This window comes from Camelus ferus, chromosome 23 (assembly GCF_009834535.1).
Source record: "Camelus ferus isolate YT-003-E chromosome 23, BCGSAC_Cfer_1.0, whole genome shotgun sequence".
Taxonomy (NCBI): domain Eukaryota; kingdom Metazoa; phylum Chordata; class Mammalia; order Artiodactyla; family Camelidae; genus Camelus; species Camelus ferus.
In genome coordinates, this window is record NC_045718.1 from 29297684 (window position 1) to 29315949 (window position 18266).

The 18266-nt window shown below is 33.6% G+C and overlaps 1 protein-coding gene across 13 annotated transcripts in view; it reads left to right on the forward strand.

Moving 5' to 3' along the window:
* Positions 1–18266, forward strand: part of CDC42BPA (CDC42 binding protein kinase alpha) — a 239835-nt gene that overhangs the window by 207941 nt on the left and 13628 nt on the right. For all 13 annotated transcript variants that reach the window (XM_032466574.1, XM_032466571.1, XM_032466572.1 and 10 more), the window contains 10 exons: positions 1597–1733; positions 2421–2560; positions 3806–3887; positions 5741–5957; positions 6812–6874; positions 7759–8352; positions 10110–10207; positions 12576–12660; positions 15070–15193; positions 15889–16006. In XM_032466574.1, coding sequence (XP_032322465.1) covers positions 1597–1733; positions 2421–2560; positions 3806–3887; positions 5741–5957; positions 6812–6874; positions 7759–8352; positions 10110–10207; positions 12576–12660; positions 15070–15193; positions 15889–16006 — 1658 coding nt within the window. The remainder of the gene's footprint in view (positions 1–1596; positions 1734–2420; positions 2561–3805; positions 3888–5740; positions 5958–6811; positions 6875–7758; positions 8353–10109; positions 10208–12575; positions 12661–15069; positions 15194–15888; positions 16007–18266) is intronic.

Here is an 18266-nt window from a genome sequence, read left to right on the forward strand (position 1 = left end):
GTGCGTCTCAAGCCAAAGGAGAGAATTTGTATAGTTTTTAAGCCTTGTCTCTGTGAACCTTAGCTAGTACTTATAAATATCATCTTCTAATCTGTTTATCAGAAAGAATCCTGGGCAGCTACTTGACTTTAGGTCCCTTGTCATTTTTTATGTATCAGGGTCATTTGCAGTTCCATGGTAGGAATTTTTTTTGAAATCTTCCTGACTGTCTTCCCTCCTAGAAGTCTCATGCCATGAAATTGTGCCTCTTTTCTTCACTTTTTGAAGCCTACCCAATAAAGCTGTGGGGACACATTAGACTATGCCCAGGCTTTCATAAATGTTATGATAATGTGGTTATAACCTCCAAAGATTCCTGTCATTTTAATTCTTACTGGTTGATTGAAATCAGATCCAGTACAGGACAATTATTTTACTGTTTCCACTGCCCTTTGGAAGTGAGATTTTACTTATAGTAAAACAAATTATAACCTGTTAGACACTCTACTTTTAAATGAATGAATTGTCTTACAGAAGTTTGGGTAGTTTTTGACAGTCCGTACTGCTTCCTCTTGCCTCCCTGTTGGTTTTAAAATATTTCTTTGTGATACAGAGTTCATTTTCCCATGTGTCTGTGTTCCCATGAGGCTCTCCTTTCAGTTCTTCTTTCATTCTTTCCTAAATATTCTCCAGGATCCCCCTTTGTCTAAATAGATATTCTTAGTTCGTAACCCCTCCCAACAAGCTTGTTTATTTTAAATATTTTTACCTTTAATTCTCTCCCATCCAAGTCTCAGTGAAACTTAAGAGTTTATAATTTTGTCTTAGAATCTCAAGTTCATCATGTAAGTATCGAGAGAGATCATGGCAATACTGTTAGTAGTTATGTATGCAGGCTCTGAGCCAGACTGCCTGGGTTTGAATTCCAGCAATTCCACTTATGAGTCCTGTGACCCCGGGCAAGTCATATGTAAATGGGGATAATTGTACCTCTCTTAGATTATTACTGAAAAATTGGAAGCACTCAATAAAGTTAACTATAATTATTATCTTGGTAGTAGTTTAAGTATATATAATAATATCAATAACTCCTAAATTTTACCTTTAATTTATATCTTTTTTATCATTGAACAGTATAATTTTCAAAAGAGGGATTGTAAAGTTTGCCAGATACTGCAAAGATATCAGATAATTTAATGTCCATCAGTGACTCTTGCAAGAGAAATTTTAGGGCAGATACCAAGTTGCAGTGAGATGAAGAGTTAGAGAGAACTCCAGAAACTACTCCTTTAGGAATTCAAAGTTTGAAAACAACTTTTATTCACAAGATTAGATTTTTTTTCCATCTATTTGCTTCTCGTTTTGATTACTAGTGTTAACACAGAACAATAATATTACAGAATATTACAGCAATAAAAATATTTACTATTTCTCAATGAAATTTTTATTGGTAAGAAAATGAATCAGCCTCCCAAATGACAAAAGCAGTTGTTTAAAGTAAAATCAGAAATATATATTCCTCTAACATGGCACCTTGCATATAACAAGTGCTCTGTGAATTTTCTTTTTGTAAAAATGGATTTTATTGAATACTGTTTCTTTTTTACCCTCCAAAAGTGTGTGGATTTTCATGTCACATAACTTGTGTAAACAAAGCTCCAACCGCTTGTCCAGTTCCTCCTGAACAGACAAAAGGTCCTCTGGGTATAGATCCACAGAAGGGAATAGGAACAGCATATGAAGGTCATGTCAGGGTAAGTATGATTAGGTTGGGTTTAGATTAATCTTTTAAGATTTATTAATGAATTAAAGAAAAGCTGACCCCCTTACAAATACAGTCCTTGATAGAAAATTAGGTGAATAAAATTCATCTAACCATTTTACTTCATTCAGAGTAATGATAAACAAAAACCTAGCTTTTGCTTGGAATAAATTCCAAAATGTTTCAAAATTTTCTGTACTGCCCCTATCTTGTAATGAACAGATGTTGAAAACTCCATGAAAGAGTCTTTGGCACTTGGTCTTGCTGGAGAGGTGGCATATGCTTACAAAGTATGAGATATTATCAAGGTGTAATCTTACTTGTAATCTTGAATAATACTTAAAGTATAAGCTGCCTTTCATCCTACTACCAAATTTGGCTTTTATGCTACTTAGAAATCCATGAATGTTATTTTAATGAGTGACTAGTGAAAGTTAAAATGGTACCATTATTTTTTTTCAGAATAAAAAGTCATCCAGTGCTTGAAGAATGTGTTCTCACACTTTCTTGTGTTATTAATGATCTGTGTGTTCCATCTGCTGCTTTACCAACCAAAGTGGCAGGCTTATAATGCACGTACATTATCTTCAGGTTTTCACTATGCCATTATATATGTAATTAAGGGGCTCTGATTGACCTTTCAGTTTGAGTTGCTGTTTTGTTTGTTTGCCTATCTAAGATCCCTAAGCCAGCCGGAGTGAAGAAAGGATGGCAGAGAGCACTGGCTGTCGTTTGTGATTTCAAACTCTTTCTGTACGATATTGCTGAAGGAAAAGCATCTCAGCCCAGTGTTGTAGTCAGTCAAGTGATTGACATGAGGTAAGTTTTTGAAGGTGAAAATATTTGTACCTTTGCACTCATAGAAATAAAAAGTGTGTGATTTTTCTTCTAATTATATTGCCATTTTTATTTAAATCCAATTTCATGTTAATTTTCTCATTTACTAATACTGCAATTGTAACTAATTAAACATAAAGTGTAGTTATCAAACAGGTTGATGTGTGTGTGTGTCTTGGGAAGTCAGGGAAAAGAAACTAATGTTTGAATTCAGAAGACCAGTTTAAAGGTTTCTGGGGTACTGGAGGCCTAATGTGTAATGTTTATATCATCACCTAAAGGCTTTGGTATAAATTTCAATGGAAGGAAAGGAAATAAAAATCTCAAAATCAGACAAGTTCTTGGAATATAAAATGAATCAGTGAACATTTAAGAAGTACAGCTCTTAAATGTTTCTGGTCTCATTTTTCAGACTCTTCCCCCTGTCCCTTGGAGTGCTCTGCTTAACCTCTTCTCGTAACTCGAGGCACTCTCCTTGAGTGATCTTATTTACCCCTGTAGCTTCAGCTATCACCTGTGCATTGATGACTGCAAGACACATGTCATCTTTCTCCAGTGCTCAAAACTAGAATTTCCAGCTATGGCTCACATTGGCATTTTATACCAGCATCTCAAACACATCATCTTCCCCACGAATATAGAATATAAAGGAATAGATGCAAGAAATAGTAGAATATTAGCAAAGAAGATTTGACAGAACTTGCTAAGAGACCAAATATAGAAAGATAGGGATTAGAATCAAAGATAAGACTAAGATGTCTCCAAGACCAAGAGAATGATGATACTAACCACCAAATTAAGGAAATCACAAGGAATAAATTATTGTGGAGGAAATCTGTCTTAGATGTTGAAGGAACAGTGAAATGTCAGATGAGCTGTGTTGAGGGCACTTGAGATGTATTGTGGGAGGAAAGTCTGCTGGAGACTCTGGAGACCTACCAGGGTTCAAATCCCAGTTCTCCGTGTGTACTTACTTGTGACTTTGAGTAAGCCAGAAATGATTCCTAGCTCTTGGATAATGTACACTGTTAAATTACACTTGGTAAATTACTTTTGGCACTATTGATTACAAAGGGGGAAAATTCAAAAATTTTTAAAAATTCAATTTGAATGTTTTGTGCAATTATGTTTTGAGGATTGCTTCATGTGTGTTATTTGGATACATGCCCAAAACCACTACACACGCAGCCACATATACTGAGTTTTAATGTTTCACTTTTCCTTCAGGGATGAAGAATTTTCTGTGAGTTCAGTCTTGGCCTCTGATGTTATTCATGCAAGTCGAAAAGATATACCCTGTATATTTAGAGTAAGTATGTGTACTGTAATTTGATCACTGAATTACTTACTTTTAATGAGTATATGTTTTGCCTCTCTGTATAGATCATAACATTAATAAGAATAGAACCAAAGCTGTATATATTCCTATATATATATATTCCTTTATGTATTTCATGTCATCTGATACTTGACTGTATAGACAGTTGGTGCTAAGTAACTATTTAATTAGTGAAAGACCAATAGAAAGCATGAATATATATGGCTTCTAAAATAAGTTTCCTCTTTGATAATATTTTTGAGTCACAATTCCATTTTCAAATAAATACTACCAGATGGAAAACTGAGTAAGTGTGGGATTTCTCAATTGTTTTAAAAATAAAAGTTTCTTTTAAAAATCTCATTTTAAAAAGTTAATGCATTTCAGTTCTATTGCTTTGTAATAACCACTCCAGAACTTAGTGGCTTAAACCAACAGTGGTTTATTTTTCACCATTCAGTGGGTCAGTTTTCTGGTGTCAACTGGGGTTACTCATATGGCTGCATTCAGCTCATTTGGGGATAAAATACCCAAAACAACCCTACTCTCAAATCTGGGGCCTTGGTGCTGGCTGTTTCCCTTGGCGCTTGGCCGTTCCTTGGGCACTTGAGTTCTCTGTATGAACTCTCTCCATGTGGTCTCTAATCATTCAGTAGCCTGACTGAGCTCTCCATAGCTGGCTTCCAAGAGAAGAGAAGAAGCTGCCAGGCCTTTTAAGGACTAGGCCCAAAACAGGCAAAGTAACTCTTCTGCATTCTGTTGATCAAAGCAAGTCATTAGGTCAGCCCAGATTTAAAAGGAGGGGAAATAGACTGCACTTCTTGATAAGGAGAATGGAATGCCACATGAAGAGTCGTTGGAGGCTAATACAGTGCAACCTTGAATTGGTGAATTAAGATAATACAGGTAAAAAGAAAGGACTACTGTCCTGATGGTATACCTGTATGCTTAGTATTTGTTTATGAATCTTGCATGCAAGGAAGTTCAGACAAAGGCCAAACTTAGTCTCTCAGTTCCCAGACCAACAACTATTCTCTCTCCAACTACCAAGGGAACCTGCAGAGGGCCACTTATCAATATAACTGATTCTGATTGTGGGATTTTATCGTCACTGCTGCTTAAATTACTTTTAATAAAGGATCAATATATACATAATTTAAATCTGTTCTGATTTTTTTAGTGTCATTTGTATAATGATAAACATTTAAATACTAGCTCAAGTGATCTGGTTTTCTCTAAGATAATGTGAGTTGATTGTTTTGAAGTAACAGAGATTGTAAGTATTTATGAGCATTGGTGACTGTTTTTAAAACAAGCTGAAAATCAGTATGGTGTAGTGCTTATGAGCGTGGACACAGGATCACAGTCTAATTGTGTGTGCTTGAAGAAATTAATTTCTCTGCTTCACTGCAGAGAAGACTACAGGTTTTTTTTTTCATATATAAAATCTGTATATAATAACAATACCTATCTTGTGAAGATATTAGATGAGCTAACACTTGTAAAGTGCCCAGTGCTCAGTAATTACTCAATAAATGTCATTGCTGTTGTCATATGACTGTGTGTAATGAATTTTTTAGTGGTAGTATTCTGACACTTTGTAGCAAAGAAAATACAAATGACACTGACATTTATAATGATATGTGCTACCTTTGCTTTGTCATGAATTCTAATTCTAAAACTGGTTATTCTTCTCATTAGAAATAGCTAAACTCTGTTACAGATATCACTTAATGTGTGCTCATTTTGTTGGCTAGTGCTAATAAGCAAACTAGCATAAGCATAAAACTGGCTTAAAAGGTGTCTGTTTTCTAATGTCATGAATTTTGATTAAATTGTTCTAGGTCACAGCTTCCCAGCTCTCAGCATCTAATAACAAATGTTCAATCCTGATGCTGGCAGATAGTGAGAATGAGAGGAGTAAGTGGGTGGGAGTGCTGAGTGAACTGCACAAGATTTTGAAGAAGAACAAATTCAGAGACCGCTCAGTCTATGTTCCCAAAGAGGCTTATGACAGCACTCTACCCCTCATTAAAACAACCCAGGCAGCTGCAATCATAGGTATGAATGTATAACCTTTATCGTGTCATAGCTGTTTACTCATCTGCCTTGTCAGCAGGAACTGGCTTTCATCTAGGAATCCCCAGTGTCTAACATAGTATGTGTTATAGCATAGATGCTCAGTAAATGTTTATTGAATGAATGAAACCATATTAGAGCTTTGTTTTTCAGTAAACAAGAATAAGTACACTTTTCAAATGTGTTTTCTACTGAAAAAGCAACAATGCTAAAGATTAATCTGTTTACGAATATATTTTCTGCTTTTGTGACTTGGAACAAGTTTAATTTCATAAAGCATAAGTTTCCTGTGTAAAATGTAGATACTAATTACCTTGCAAAGGTTATTGCAAAGTTTTAATTAAGATGGACTATGTAACACAGAGTGCCCTGTATATAAAATACCCTCAAAAACTGGTACCTTTTGTGTCTGGAGGTTTAAATTTTCACCACATTCTTATGTACACTTCCAACTGTTTTGTTACTTTCTAGAAAAGAATGAAAAGTTTAATGAGTATAGTTCAAATGCCTTTCACAAATTTTTCCCTCCCAAAACAAGAAATGGAATTGGACTTATGGTGCTAACAAATTAGGAGGTTTTTTCCACCTTTTATTGAATAAACATTTAATACTTGCTTTTGATGTAAATTATTTTCTGATGATTGTTCTATTTAAAAAAAGACATAATACTTACCACTGTAACCTGAAAGGGAATTTAATAGTGCAAATTATTACTGCTATTTTTTAATTATTTATTTTGTTTATTTCAGTTTTTCACATCAGATTTCTTTGTTTTATTCTATGGGTTTTACATAATAAAACCTAATGAAAATGTTTCATATTTATGTCTTCTATAGATCATGAAAGAATAGCTTTGGGGAATGAAGAAGGATTATTTGTTGTACATGTCACCAAAGATGGTAAGAGAAAATTATTGTGGGGAAAATACTGTTCATAGAAAATTCTAAACTCTGAATTCTAAAAAGGGCAGGATTTGCTCTTATTTAGTCTATAATTGAAATTTTCCAGACCTAATTTGATGTGTTTATAAGTCAAAAGATAATTTTAAAATTTCCATAATCCTCCTAGTTCTAAAATTTCTATGTGTACTGTCTTTCTTGTGTCATTTTATTTAACAGTTCTGCTGTATGAACTCAGATTTCTAAAGATGGTACATGAAAGAAAATAACAACTTGATTTTTTTCCATTGTTCTAATAGTGCTAGTAGAGGTAACAGTCATTAAAATGTATTTGTTTTTGGTTCTTTTTTCCCTCGCAGATTTTTTTTCTAGGAAGAAATTAAATTCTGGGTGAAATAAAAAGGAACCAATTTAATTTAGCATTCTTGAGTACAGTGTTCTAAGTTCTGTCTTTATTTTATATCGTTAGATCATGTGAAAACAATGCATTTAAACTTCATTAATTTGTTACTGCAAGAAGTACCTTTACTAAAATATGAGTTACTCAGTTTTTAAAAATAGGAACCCCATGGTAAAGTTCCCTAGGATTTTGTGCCGGTAAAAAAATTTTTCTTGAAAATCTGGTGTGCTTTATCACATAGGAACTTTTTGCCTTGGCTGCCAGAAATCTCAGTGCTGAATTTAATACCTTACTATAGGTAGGCTAAATTAGCTTATAATGGGTATAATTGTCTTCCTCTTTCTCCATGTGATTTCTGATCTCCTACTCTTCTGTGTGTGTATCTCTCTATTATAAGTTGACATATCCTTTTGAGTATATTTGGGATGTGATTAATAAACAAAGCATTGTTTTGCATTTGATTCATTATTCTTTCTTTGCATAGAAATTATTAGAGTTGGTGACAATAAGAAGATTCATCAGATTGAACTCATTCCGAACGATCAGCTTGTTGCTGTGATCTCAGGACGAAATCGTCACGTACGACTTTTTCCTATGTCAGCTTTGGACGGGAGAGAGACTGATTTTTATAAGCTGGCAGAAACTAAAGGGTGTCAAACCATAACTTCTGGAAAAGTGCGTCATGGAGCTCTTACGTGCCTGTGTGTGGCTATGAAAAGACAGGTCCTCTGTTATGAACTATTTCAGAGCAAGACTCGTCACAGAAAATTTAAGGAAATTCAAGTCCCATATAATGTCCAGTGGATGGCGATCTTCAGTGAGCAACTCTGTGTGGGATTCCAGTCTGGATTTCTGAGATACCCCTTGAATGGAGAAGGAAGTCCATACAGCATGCTCCATTCAAACGACCATACGCTCTCCTTTATTACACATCAACCAATGGATGCCATCTGCGCAGTTGAAATCTCCAGTAAAGAGTATCTGCTGTGTTTTAACAGCATTGGGATATACACTGACTGCCAGGGCCGGAGATCGAGGCAGCAGGAGTTGATGTGGCCGGCAAATCCTTCCTCGTGTTGTAAGATTCTCTTACTTCTGGCTGTCTTATGTTGCAGTCTCTTTCTTTTTCCTTTTACTTCATCTCCTATATGTATTCATTGTTAATAATAGGTTATTTTTTTAAGTCATCCTTAGGATTTTTCCTAAGTATTAATTATGTTCTTATGTAAAGTAAATAACCATATGAAGTTAGACCTAGGCCCACAGTGTCAACATTAACAGGAATATAATTAAAGCTAATCTTCCTATGGAATATTTTACTTAGGTGGATTTTTTAACCCATATTATTGTATTTTGAAATAATCATGAGGAGTTATCTTCATGGTCCCCCAAAATGTAGTGCTTGTGAACATTAATAGCTCATAAGACTTATTCTAGAGAAGTGGTTACCAAGTGAATTATTTAATCGGTTATGTAAAGGTGTAATGTAGCATCTTGAGAAGTTTTATCCAGTTTTACATTTTTATCTAGATAGGTAGCTATTTTAAATTGCCTACTGCACTCTTTCAAGAAATATTAAGGTATTAATAAATTGTTGAATACTTACTATGTGTTGAATACTTACTAGCATTTCATTGTAAGAGAAATAACAGTGAGCGAAATAGACAGTCTTACCCTCACAGAGCACTGAGTGCTATAGAATAGATTCCGGCCGAAACCAGTTGCAGTTAGAATATCAGTCCTCTGATAGCAGAGGTACAGAGTTCCGTAGAGGCACATAGAGGAAGTACCTAATCCGGCATATTTTGTTTTTAGTGGAAGATGCTTGAGCATGTTTAAATGCCGAAGGGAAATAGCTACTAGGGAACCAGGGAAGGATTGACTATATGGTAAATTCAGGAAATAGATTAAGATCCCCAAGAAGGTCCAAGAGGATGGAAGTCAAAACACAGGGAGGATTTGGAGCAGGAGGAGTAAAACTTCTTCCACTGCCACAAGATGGGAGGAGTGGTGCGTATGAGTACAGTCAAGTTTCAAGGTTCAGTATAAGAAAGTTTAGGAGAACCATACAGGCTTGTTACAGGAAAAAAGTCAGAAAATCTAGATAAAAAGAACAAAAGAAAAATACTTCTTATCCTACCTACCCAGACTTAACTATTTTTAATGTTCTGTGTCTTCTGAAATTTATGCTCTTACCAATGGCATCATATTTAGAATGAATCCTAGTCAGATAATTCAAAGTATTATGTGAATTGTACAATGTGAGTTGGAATTAGAGTAAGAATTAGACTATCTGGTTTTTTTGAATAGCTCTGCCAAAATGTTAATTTGTGACTTTAGCTTAGGTGAATCGTTTGATCTTTCTTTGCTTGTGGTACCATTTATTGGCATTCATTCTTTCAGTAATTTCAGTATATTGAACATCTGCTGTGCCAGGTGCTTTATCACACATTCATAAACGTGCCTATAACTCTTACCTGAGGATTTCCCTACTTCATGAATTTGTTTCACTGTCAACAGCTTAACTACTTTAGGAATCAATTATTTAAAATGTAGTGAAATTCCTTTATGGAACTAGTATTGGGCGGGCAAGGGAATATTATAACCTTAGTGTTAACAGAATCCTTCTGTATTATAATGACTATAAAATTTCTTCACTTATAATTTATGTTTTTTTTTTTACTTCCAAAGTGTTTTGATGTGGCTACTATATTTAACAATAGGATTTTGGTGGGATTCCTCTTCACAGTGTTTTTTAGCGCAGATGTTTCAAAGCATTTTGGGTTTGACAGTTGAAAGTAATCAGCCGGCTGTTCTCTCCCTGCGGTCTCCCAGGTTACAATGCACCGTATCTCTCAGTGTATAGTGAAAATGCAGTTGATATCTTTGATGTGAACTCCATGGAATGGATTCAGACTCTCCCACTCAAAAAGGTAATTTAACATTAAAATTTGGGCTAAGTGAACAAATGAATATAAGTGAAACACTAATATGACTATTTAGCTATTTTTCACTAATTTAGCATTTTCTGTCATATTCTGGTAATTTGGGACTTAGCTAAGAGTAAAAGAAAAAAAAATAAAAATCCAGCTTGTTAATTTCAGGCAGCTCAGCACCATATTATTTTTATTACATTTAGTTTCACTATATAAATTATGGTTATTATCATAATGAACACCTAGAATATATTTTACAACTTAAATCAGAGTTATCTTCCACTTTAGTTTAAGGAGCTCTGAAGAAATGTTATTTGTAATTTTACTGTTTTTTACATAATAATATGCTTTTAAGCCTGTGAGGATAGATTTCACAGGCTAGAAAAGTGATTAAAATTAGAACCAAAGCTCTGTGTAAGCATCTCATGATTTAAAAATAAAGGTTTCACATATCCCTAATAAAATATAATATTTTCCTTTAACATTTCCTTATGATAACATAAAGAGATATTTTACAGGTATAGAATGCTGTTTTGAAAAAGCGAAGAATAATAGTTTCATATAGGTATATGTAGCATGTGTCATTAGTTGGGGGGCAGCGTTTAGAGGAATATGTAAAAGAAAGTAATCAAGATCTTTTTCAAAATCTGTCCCAATTTTAAATTGTAACAGAGTGAAAAAAACTCTTGTAAACACTGCTACATTATGTGTAGCAACTAAATACGATCCTCTAGTTTGTAAATTTGGGCTGGTTACAAATAGTTTCCTTTTTATTTTTTTCCCCTTTTATTTTTATCATGTAAATTTTGAAATATATATAAAAGAATACTTGACCTTTATGAAGCTTAATAAAATAAACATCACTTTTGAACTCACCTCCTAACTTAAGAGCCAGAACATTACCAATTTCACAGAATCTGCCTGTGTATTTTTCCCTTATCCTGAATGTTGGGTTTCTCATTCCCTTGCTTTTCTTAAAATACAGAATTTTTTGTATATTTAAATATTCCTAAACAGTATATTGTTCAGTTTTGCTTGTGTTTGAGATAATAAAATGTTATGTTGTATGTAATCTTCTGTCTTGCTTTCTTCATGTATTTACTGTGTTTCTAAAATTCATCCATGTTATATGTACGTATACATATATATAGATAGTTGTGATTCATAGATCACAGTTTTTTCATTCTCTGATTAGCAGACATTTGAGTTATTTCTCAGCTTTTTGTTGCTGTGAACATTGGGATATATGTCTTCAGATGCGCTTATTCAGGAGTTTCTTTTAAGTCATGTGCCCAGAAATGGAATCGATGGGAATCAGGGATGCAAGTGTTCAACTTTACAAGATAGTGTCAAATTATTTTCCAAAGTAATTGCACCAGTTGATACTCCCACCAGTAGTATATAAGAATTCTTAATAGCCCATGCCACGTCAGAGTTCATAGTTTTATAACCATTTCCTTATGGTTATAAAGTGGTATCTCTTTGAAGTGTTAATTTGCATATCCTCAGTTAACTGTGTTGTTGATAATCTTTTATATGTTTATTCATCATTCATAGTTCCTCTTCTGTGAAATGTCTGGTCATGTTTTTTGCTTATTTTTCTGTTTAGTTGTCTTTTTCTTACTGATTTATTGAAAGTATTCATGTATAATAAGTACTGGATTAGTGATAGGTGTGGTGAATCTTTTCCCTAGTTGTGACCTATCAATTTTTATGGTGTATTTTGGGAACATTTATTGTTATTGCTGAAAATACATTGTTACAAATTTTAATGTAGTCATTTATCATTCTTATCCTTTACATTTATCTTTAATTTCTTTCAAAAGTTTGAAAGTTTTGCCTATTGCATTTACATCTCTAATCCATTTGGAATTGATTCTTTGTGTATGGTGTGAAGTAGGGATTCGGTTTCATTTATTCCATATAGATAACCAGTTGCCCCATCACCATTTATTGATAATCCCTCCCTTCCCCAGCGATGTACAATTTCCCCTCTGTCAGATGTGTACATTTAGTTCAAATAAGATTCATAAAGTATCTGTGTTGATATCTTAGTATCACGATTTGGCTTTAAAAAGTCAAATTTAAGGTTTAAATGTATTTCTACCCCTTTTTTTTTTGCCCAGAATAGTCTTCCTTTAAAATGTTATTATTATGGCTTTGTTTGTTCAAATTAGATAATTTTATACCTTTCTAGTCAGAATGAATGTTAATTTTTTATTGATTTTCTGAGGGGGCTATATTTTGAAGAGGAAGGATAAATTAAAGGTTTTAATAGTGTATGCTTTATAAATAGGTGCAAAGTTTTCTGATTTATTTTTTAAAGGTTTTGCTGAAATGCTAATTTTATTTTCTATTATTTTAGGTTCGACCCTTAAACAGTGAAGGATCACTAAATCTCTTAGGGTTGGAGACAATTAGATTAATATATTTCAAAAATAAGATGGCAGGTAAGAAAATACACATTAATAGGAGAACTTCATGGGAACATTCTCTCTGAGCTGACTGCTGAAGATAGTAAGTGGCAGAGCCACTTAACCTCAGTTGTATCTTATGCCAGAGTCTGTGATCTTGACCACTATCATACTCTTAATGTATTGAGATGAACTACTGGACAAAAAGTCATTCTGTTCAAGCGCGCCTAGATGTATAGGGAAAATATTTGTTTCTGACCAACCTCGATATTTTTCTGTGGAGTACTGAGGTAAATAGAAAAAGTACAGCTGAATATATCCTCTGTACCTTTAATACTGTAGAACCTAACCAAAATTGGTAGCACTAGAATTATGAAAACTCATCCAGAGTTCCAATTTGGGACTTCTGGAATGTATCTTCTGCCAATGCGTAGGGCTTAGAGCTTTTGAAGTACTAGTGACAACATGAACAGGCGAAGCAGAAAAGAGAGGAAAGTCACAGGGGTGTCCAAAGTAGTGAAGTGAGTCCTAGTCAGGCAGACCACCTGCATGTAATTAAATAAGTAGGCTGTGTGCCAGTCAGAGTGTGCCTAAAAATTCATATCTCACTTTTAACAAATATTATTATAATGCTACCTTCTACATAATAAAGTTATTCTCGTGTCTTAGCAACAAGTTTCTTCATAAAGGTATTCATAAATTTAATATCCTTTGTGGTGGATCTAGTTAATGAAGATGTAATTATGGTACATTATGTAATTAAAGTAATTTATTGACTTAAATGTAAGTAAAAACACTGGCATCAAGAAAACACATTAAAATGTTTATACCCAGTTATCTCTGGGTAGTGGGATTATTATCTTCTTTTTTCCCCCATTCCAATACATTTGCATCAAAATACATTTGCTATCAAAAAAAAAAATCCGTCAAAAGTTTGCTGTTTTTGCTTTATTTGTTTGTTTTTAAGTACTGAACACACAAATTGCTTGGCTTCAGATTTGATGCTCTGGTACATCCTCTTGACACTGAGGTTTCTGTATAAGATTAAATCCACCCTCTTCTCACTGTATGTGACCATGATGATTATAAAATGTGTCCATTACCCAGTTTGTGTCTATGGGATAAAACCTATTCCAATTCATCTTTTTTTATGCTTTTGTTTTCTACTCTAGGCTAGGAATAAAGGTAGAGCTTAGAGAAGGAATACCTGACAAGATTTCAATTTAGTCGTCCTTTGAAAAGGAAAGGAAATGCTATTTCCTGGAGATTCTTTCTATTTCTCTTGTCTATTTCTCTATCTTGTCTGTTTCTCTTTCATTTCTCTTTCATTTCTCAGGAGCTCAAAGGGCTCCGGCAGCCCTCTGGCGGTCCAAAATCTCCCATTGCCACTGTAACTCACCACAATCTGCTTTACCCTCACAATGCTCAAATTCCAGTTCTCAAATTCTCATCTACTTTTAAAATTTTATCCTTTTAACATTTGTTAGGAAAGCGATGTGATCAAGCTATTACTATGATACTAGGAGTATGTTGCTTTTTTCCTAATCATCTTGTTTTGGCTTCCCTTACAGGCCCCCTTACCTTTTTCCCATTTTCTTCGCACGTTAGCTTTTTGGATGTTAAACACTCCCCAAACTGGCTTTTCTCTTTTTCCTTATCTTATTTAGAGAATGGTATCCATCGTGTTGTACAGATACAGTCAACCATTTTAAAGGATGTTCACCACATCCCAGCATGTTTGAGGAGTCCGTGGTTGACAGCTTTACTTTCAGTGTTAAAATTGAAGTGGATTGGCACTGGGTGACTAGTTGTATATGATTAAATATCCCTCCAAGATCAGGAGAGCAGAAATAACAACTAGATGCCTACCTTTAGTAAAGGAAGCTAGTGGAAACACAGTTCCTTTCCTTCACTCCACATATTGCAAATTGGATCTGCAAAGGAAATGTTTCAATATATAAAAATACTTTTAATTGTTATCATTTTCATGAATAATTTACCATTTATGCCTGATTACTGTGCAAGTTAACAGTAGGCGCTTTTTAACACCCTAAGGCATTGAAACCAATACCTGGAAGGTGAGAGAAGATAGTGCAGAGATAGTGAGGGTAGGGTGGCCAAAGTGACAGGACACCAAGGCAACTACATTTTTCTTTTTTTCTTCTAGTAAAATTGTACCATTTTATGTTTATAATAAAATAAAAGTGAAAATGTATTTTGTAAGCTGTGTTTAATTTCAGCATATATTTATTTATTTACATATGTTTGTTGAAAATTTTTGCTTATTTACTGTGATTATCAATACACAGCTTTTAAAAATCAGAATTGCATTTACTTGTACAGTTGATTAGCATTTGTACTGTCTTGGAGATTAATGGATAAAAAGCATTTAGCACTTTAAAGAACATCATTGTTCTTCGTATTTTTTTTTTTTTTTTTTGACAGAAGGGGATGAACTGGTAGTTCCTGAAACATCAGATAATAGTCGGAAACAAATGGTTAGAAATATTAACAATAAAAGACGTTATTCCTTCAGAGTCCCAGAAGAGGAAAGGATGCAACAGAGGAGGTAGATATTTAATTTATACTCATCCAAAGATGCTTGTAGGATCAGAAAGACTATTTGATCATAATACTATATTTGATTTAGAAGGAAAATTTGATCTCTAAAAGTATCATTCACCATCTATGATGTTAAAAACTGCAATAATGAATGTATTTCTCAGTGTAATTTTAATTAATACTCTCCAAATTGTCAGTATGTATTAGATTAAAGTACCATATTTTGATTCATTTCTCAATGTATATGGAATAGTTACAATTTTTAGAGTGTGAGCCTTTATAAACATAGTACATATCTGTGCAGATTAAATATTCCCTTCATGAGCAAACAGAAATAGGCTTGTAGTATTTCCAGTTATATATAAAAATATTTCTAAAATTTTAGTAGTTATTTTAAAAGACATACATAAAATGTTCAGAGTTATCTGTAAAATAGAGTAGAGCTTCTTTGGTATCTAAAGCACTAAAATAACCCTCTGTTTTCCCACCAAAAATCATAAGATCTTTTATTTAAAGTTCAAAGCAAAGCCTTCTAAGTAAATTTTCAATTTAGTATATTCTATTATTTTAACTCTATCCTTATTAACATGATTTCACAGTTTATTTTTATGAAAAATTAAGTATGCTTAATTTTTCTCTAAAATTATCTTGGTCACAGAAAAAAGTGTCTAGACAGGTCTAAACAGGTGTTTTCTCTTACAGAGAGATGCTACGAGATCCAGAAATGAGAAATAAATTAATTTCTAACCCAACTAATTTTAACCACATAGCACACATGGGTCCAGGAGATGGAATACAGATCCTAAAAGACCTGCCCATGGTAAGAGAAATGAAGAGTGAATGTGAATATAAATGGGGTTAAGAGTAAGGGGTAGGGGGAGGTGGATATATATGTGTGTGTGTATACACATGTGTCTGTACTTAAATACATGTAAGATATATTAGTGTAAGGATATATTAGTGTAATGAGGAATTGTTTATCTCAGTATATCATGATATATGTAAGATGCATGATGGCATAGATTTTTTTCTCCATTTTTTTCCTATTCTAAACATTTGCTAAGTCTTCAGTCTGGTTTTCCTTTATTCTCATAAGTAAACATAACAGAACCATGTAGTCCAAAGCCTCTGGCATTTGTCCTTACAGAAGGTACAGTACCAGATACAAACCACCTTAAGAGAGAGAATTTTTTAACAGTTGAAATGTGAAAATATATATATATATAAACACATACATACACATACACACATACATATATATAGCTTATATTTGATTTAATGAAACTTTTTGAAATTTAGTTAGTAAATAGTGTTTCAACATCTGCTGTGTAATTAGCACTATGGAGGGATAGAGGGATACAAATTTCAAATACATGCATGTGTTGCAAAGCCACATCTCAGCAAATACAAAATTATTTCAGTAGTCAACAAGGTTTTAATGAGTATTATCCTTTTAAAATTAAGCTTTCCCTTACATTTCATTTTGGTGCACAAAAAAAATAATAGTTTTCATCTTATTCCAACAACATAGCAAGAAGAATTATGGAAATTTTTTCTATAAATTCTATTATATCCCACAGTATTTTCCTTAAGGTAAAGTAGTTTCAGGATTTAATAAAATGTTCCTCTGCTTAACCAGGTGAAAAATCAGTTTGCTAATGTTCCAGAATTCTTTCAGACCTTCATATACAATAAGACTTGGCTTTCCTACACCCTGCACAAGCACACTGAAGCAAAATGTCATATTTCAAATAGTGTAAGAACTTTTATGTCACAGCATCCCTTCTTTTTCTCCCTCACCCTCCCAACACCTAAAGTAAAGGAAATCTCTCTTTTTTTATTGTTGTTTTTCAAAATAAGGTCCAGTCTTAATTACTGTGCAAAACAAGTTCAGATAGCATTTCCCAGAGATTCATCCCCAGCCTGACTCCATGACATGTGGCTTCCTTCTGTGCAGGCTACTTAAATCCCCTTGATTTTTAGCGTTTGTTGTCACTGATTTTGTTAACCCATGACTGCCTTGTTGGTTCTTTTTGTTATTAACACAAGTGATTTTTTGCCCTAGCAGTGCAATCCAGTTTTTAATGTTCCTTTCATTTCTTTCATGTTTTCTTATCACATAAGCACTTTTGAATTTCCAGGATGAGAAGTTGGTGTAAAGTTTTGACACCTGTTCCCGTGTACATGTAGTATTGCATCAGGGCGTTTGTGTGTCTGAATTCCTGTTCTTCAGTCTTCCTTTATTTTTACCTAACTTTCTTCCTTTCACTAACAGCGAACGTAAAAGCTGGGGCTTTTCCTAGGCATCCACTTAATCACTTAACAAGTGTTTTATGATGTACTGTCTTCCCAGAACTTGGATTAGACGTTGGTAAACAACACAAGAATATGCATGTCTGAAAAGAAAATAATGTGCATGTCTGTACCTGTGAGTGTGTATATATATGTATATTCATGTATTGAAAAGCTTGTGATATTTTAATATAGTCTCATATTTTAGTATGTTCTTTCTACTATAATTATCTATATTTAATGAACTATTTCCAAAAATTAAGATGAATTAAATTCATCTAGTGTTAACATATATAAGAAATATTTTCAAATTCCAAAGCTATGTTGTTATCATTTGTGCAAAGAGCATGTACCCCAGACATTTTTATGTTTAACTTATTCAAATCAGTATTGCCTTCGATACTTATTAGCTTAGAAAGTCTATTGAATGTCTTTGGAGGCTTATTCTGTTTCCTTTGTACCAAAACAATATTGTAAAGGGTTGTTTGCCTCATGAATGTGGAAAAGATAGTAAGGGTAAGGGAGTCATTTTTTCTATCTCCTACATCAGATGTGGCTCTTTTCATGTGTGTCTTAATGAGCCAAGAGAATATAAGCAATTAATTTAAAACAGCATGTAACTCTGACAAGTACATACTGTGTTAGTTTCCTTGAATCCTTTTTGTCATTTACCTTTTTTCATAAGTGGATACTGGTAATAAAGGACAACTTTGTCTCCAGTTGAATGCAAGATAATATTTTACCTCTAAAAGATTTATTTTTTTAGCACATAACATTTCTCCTAGCCT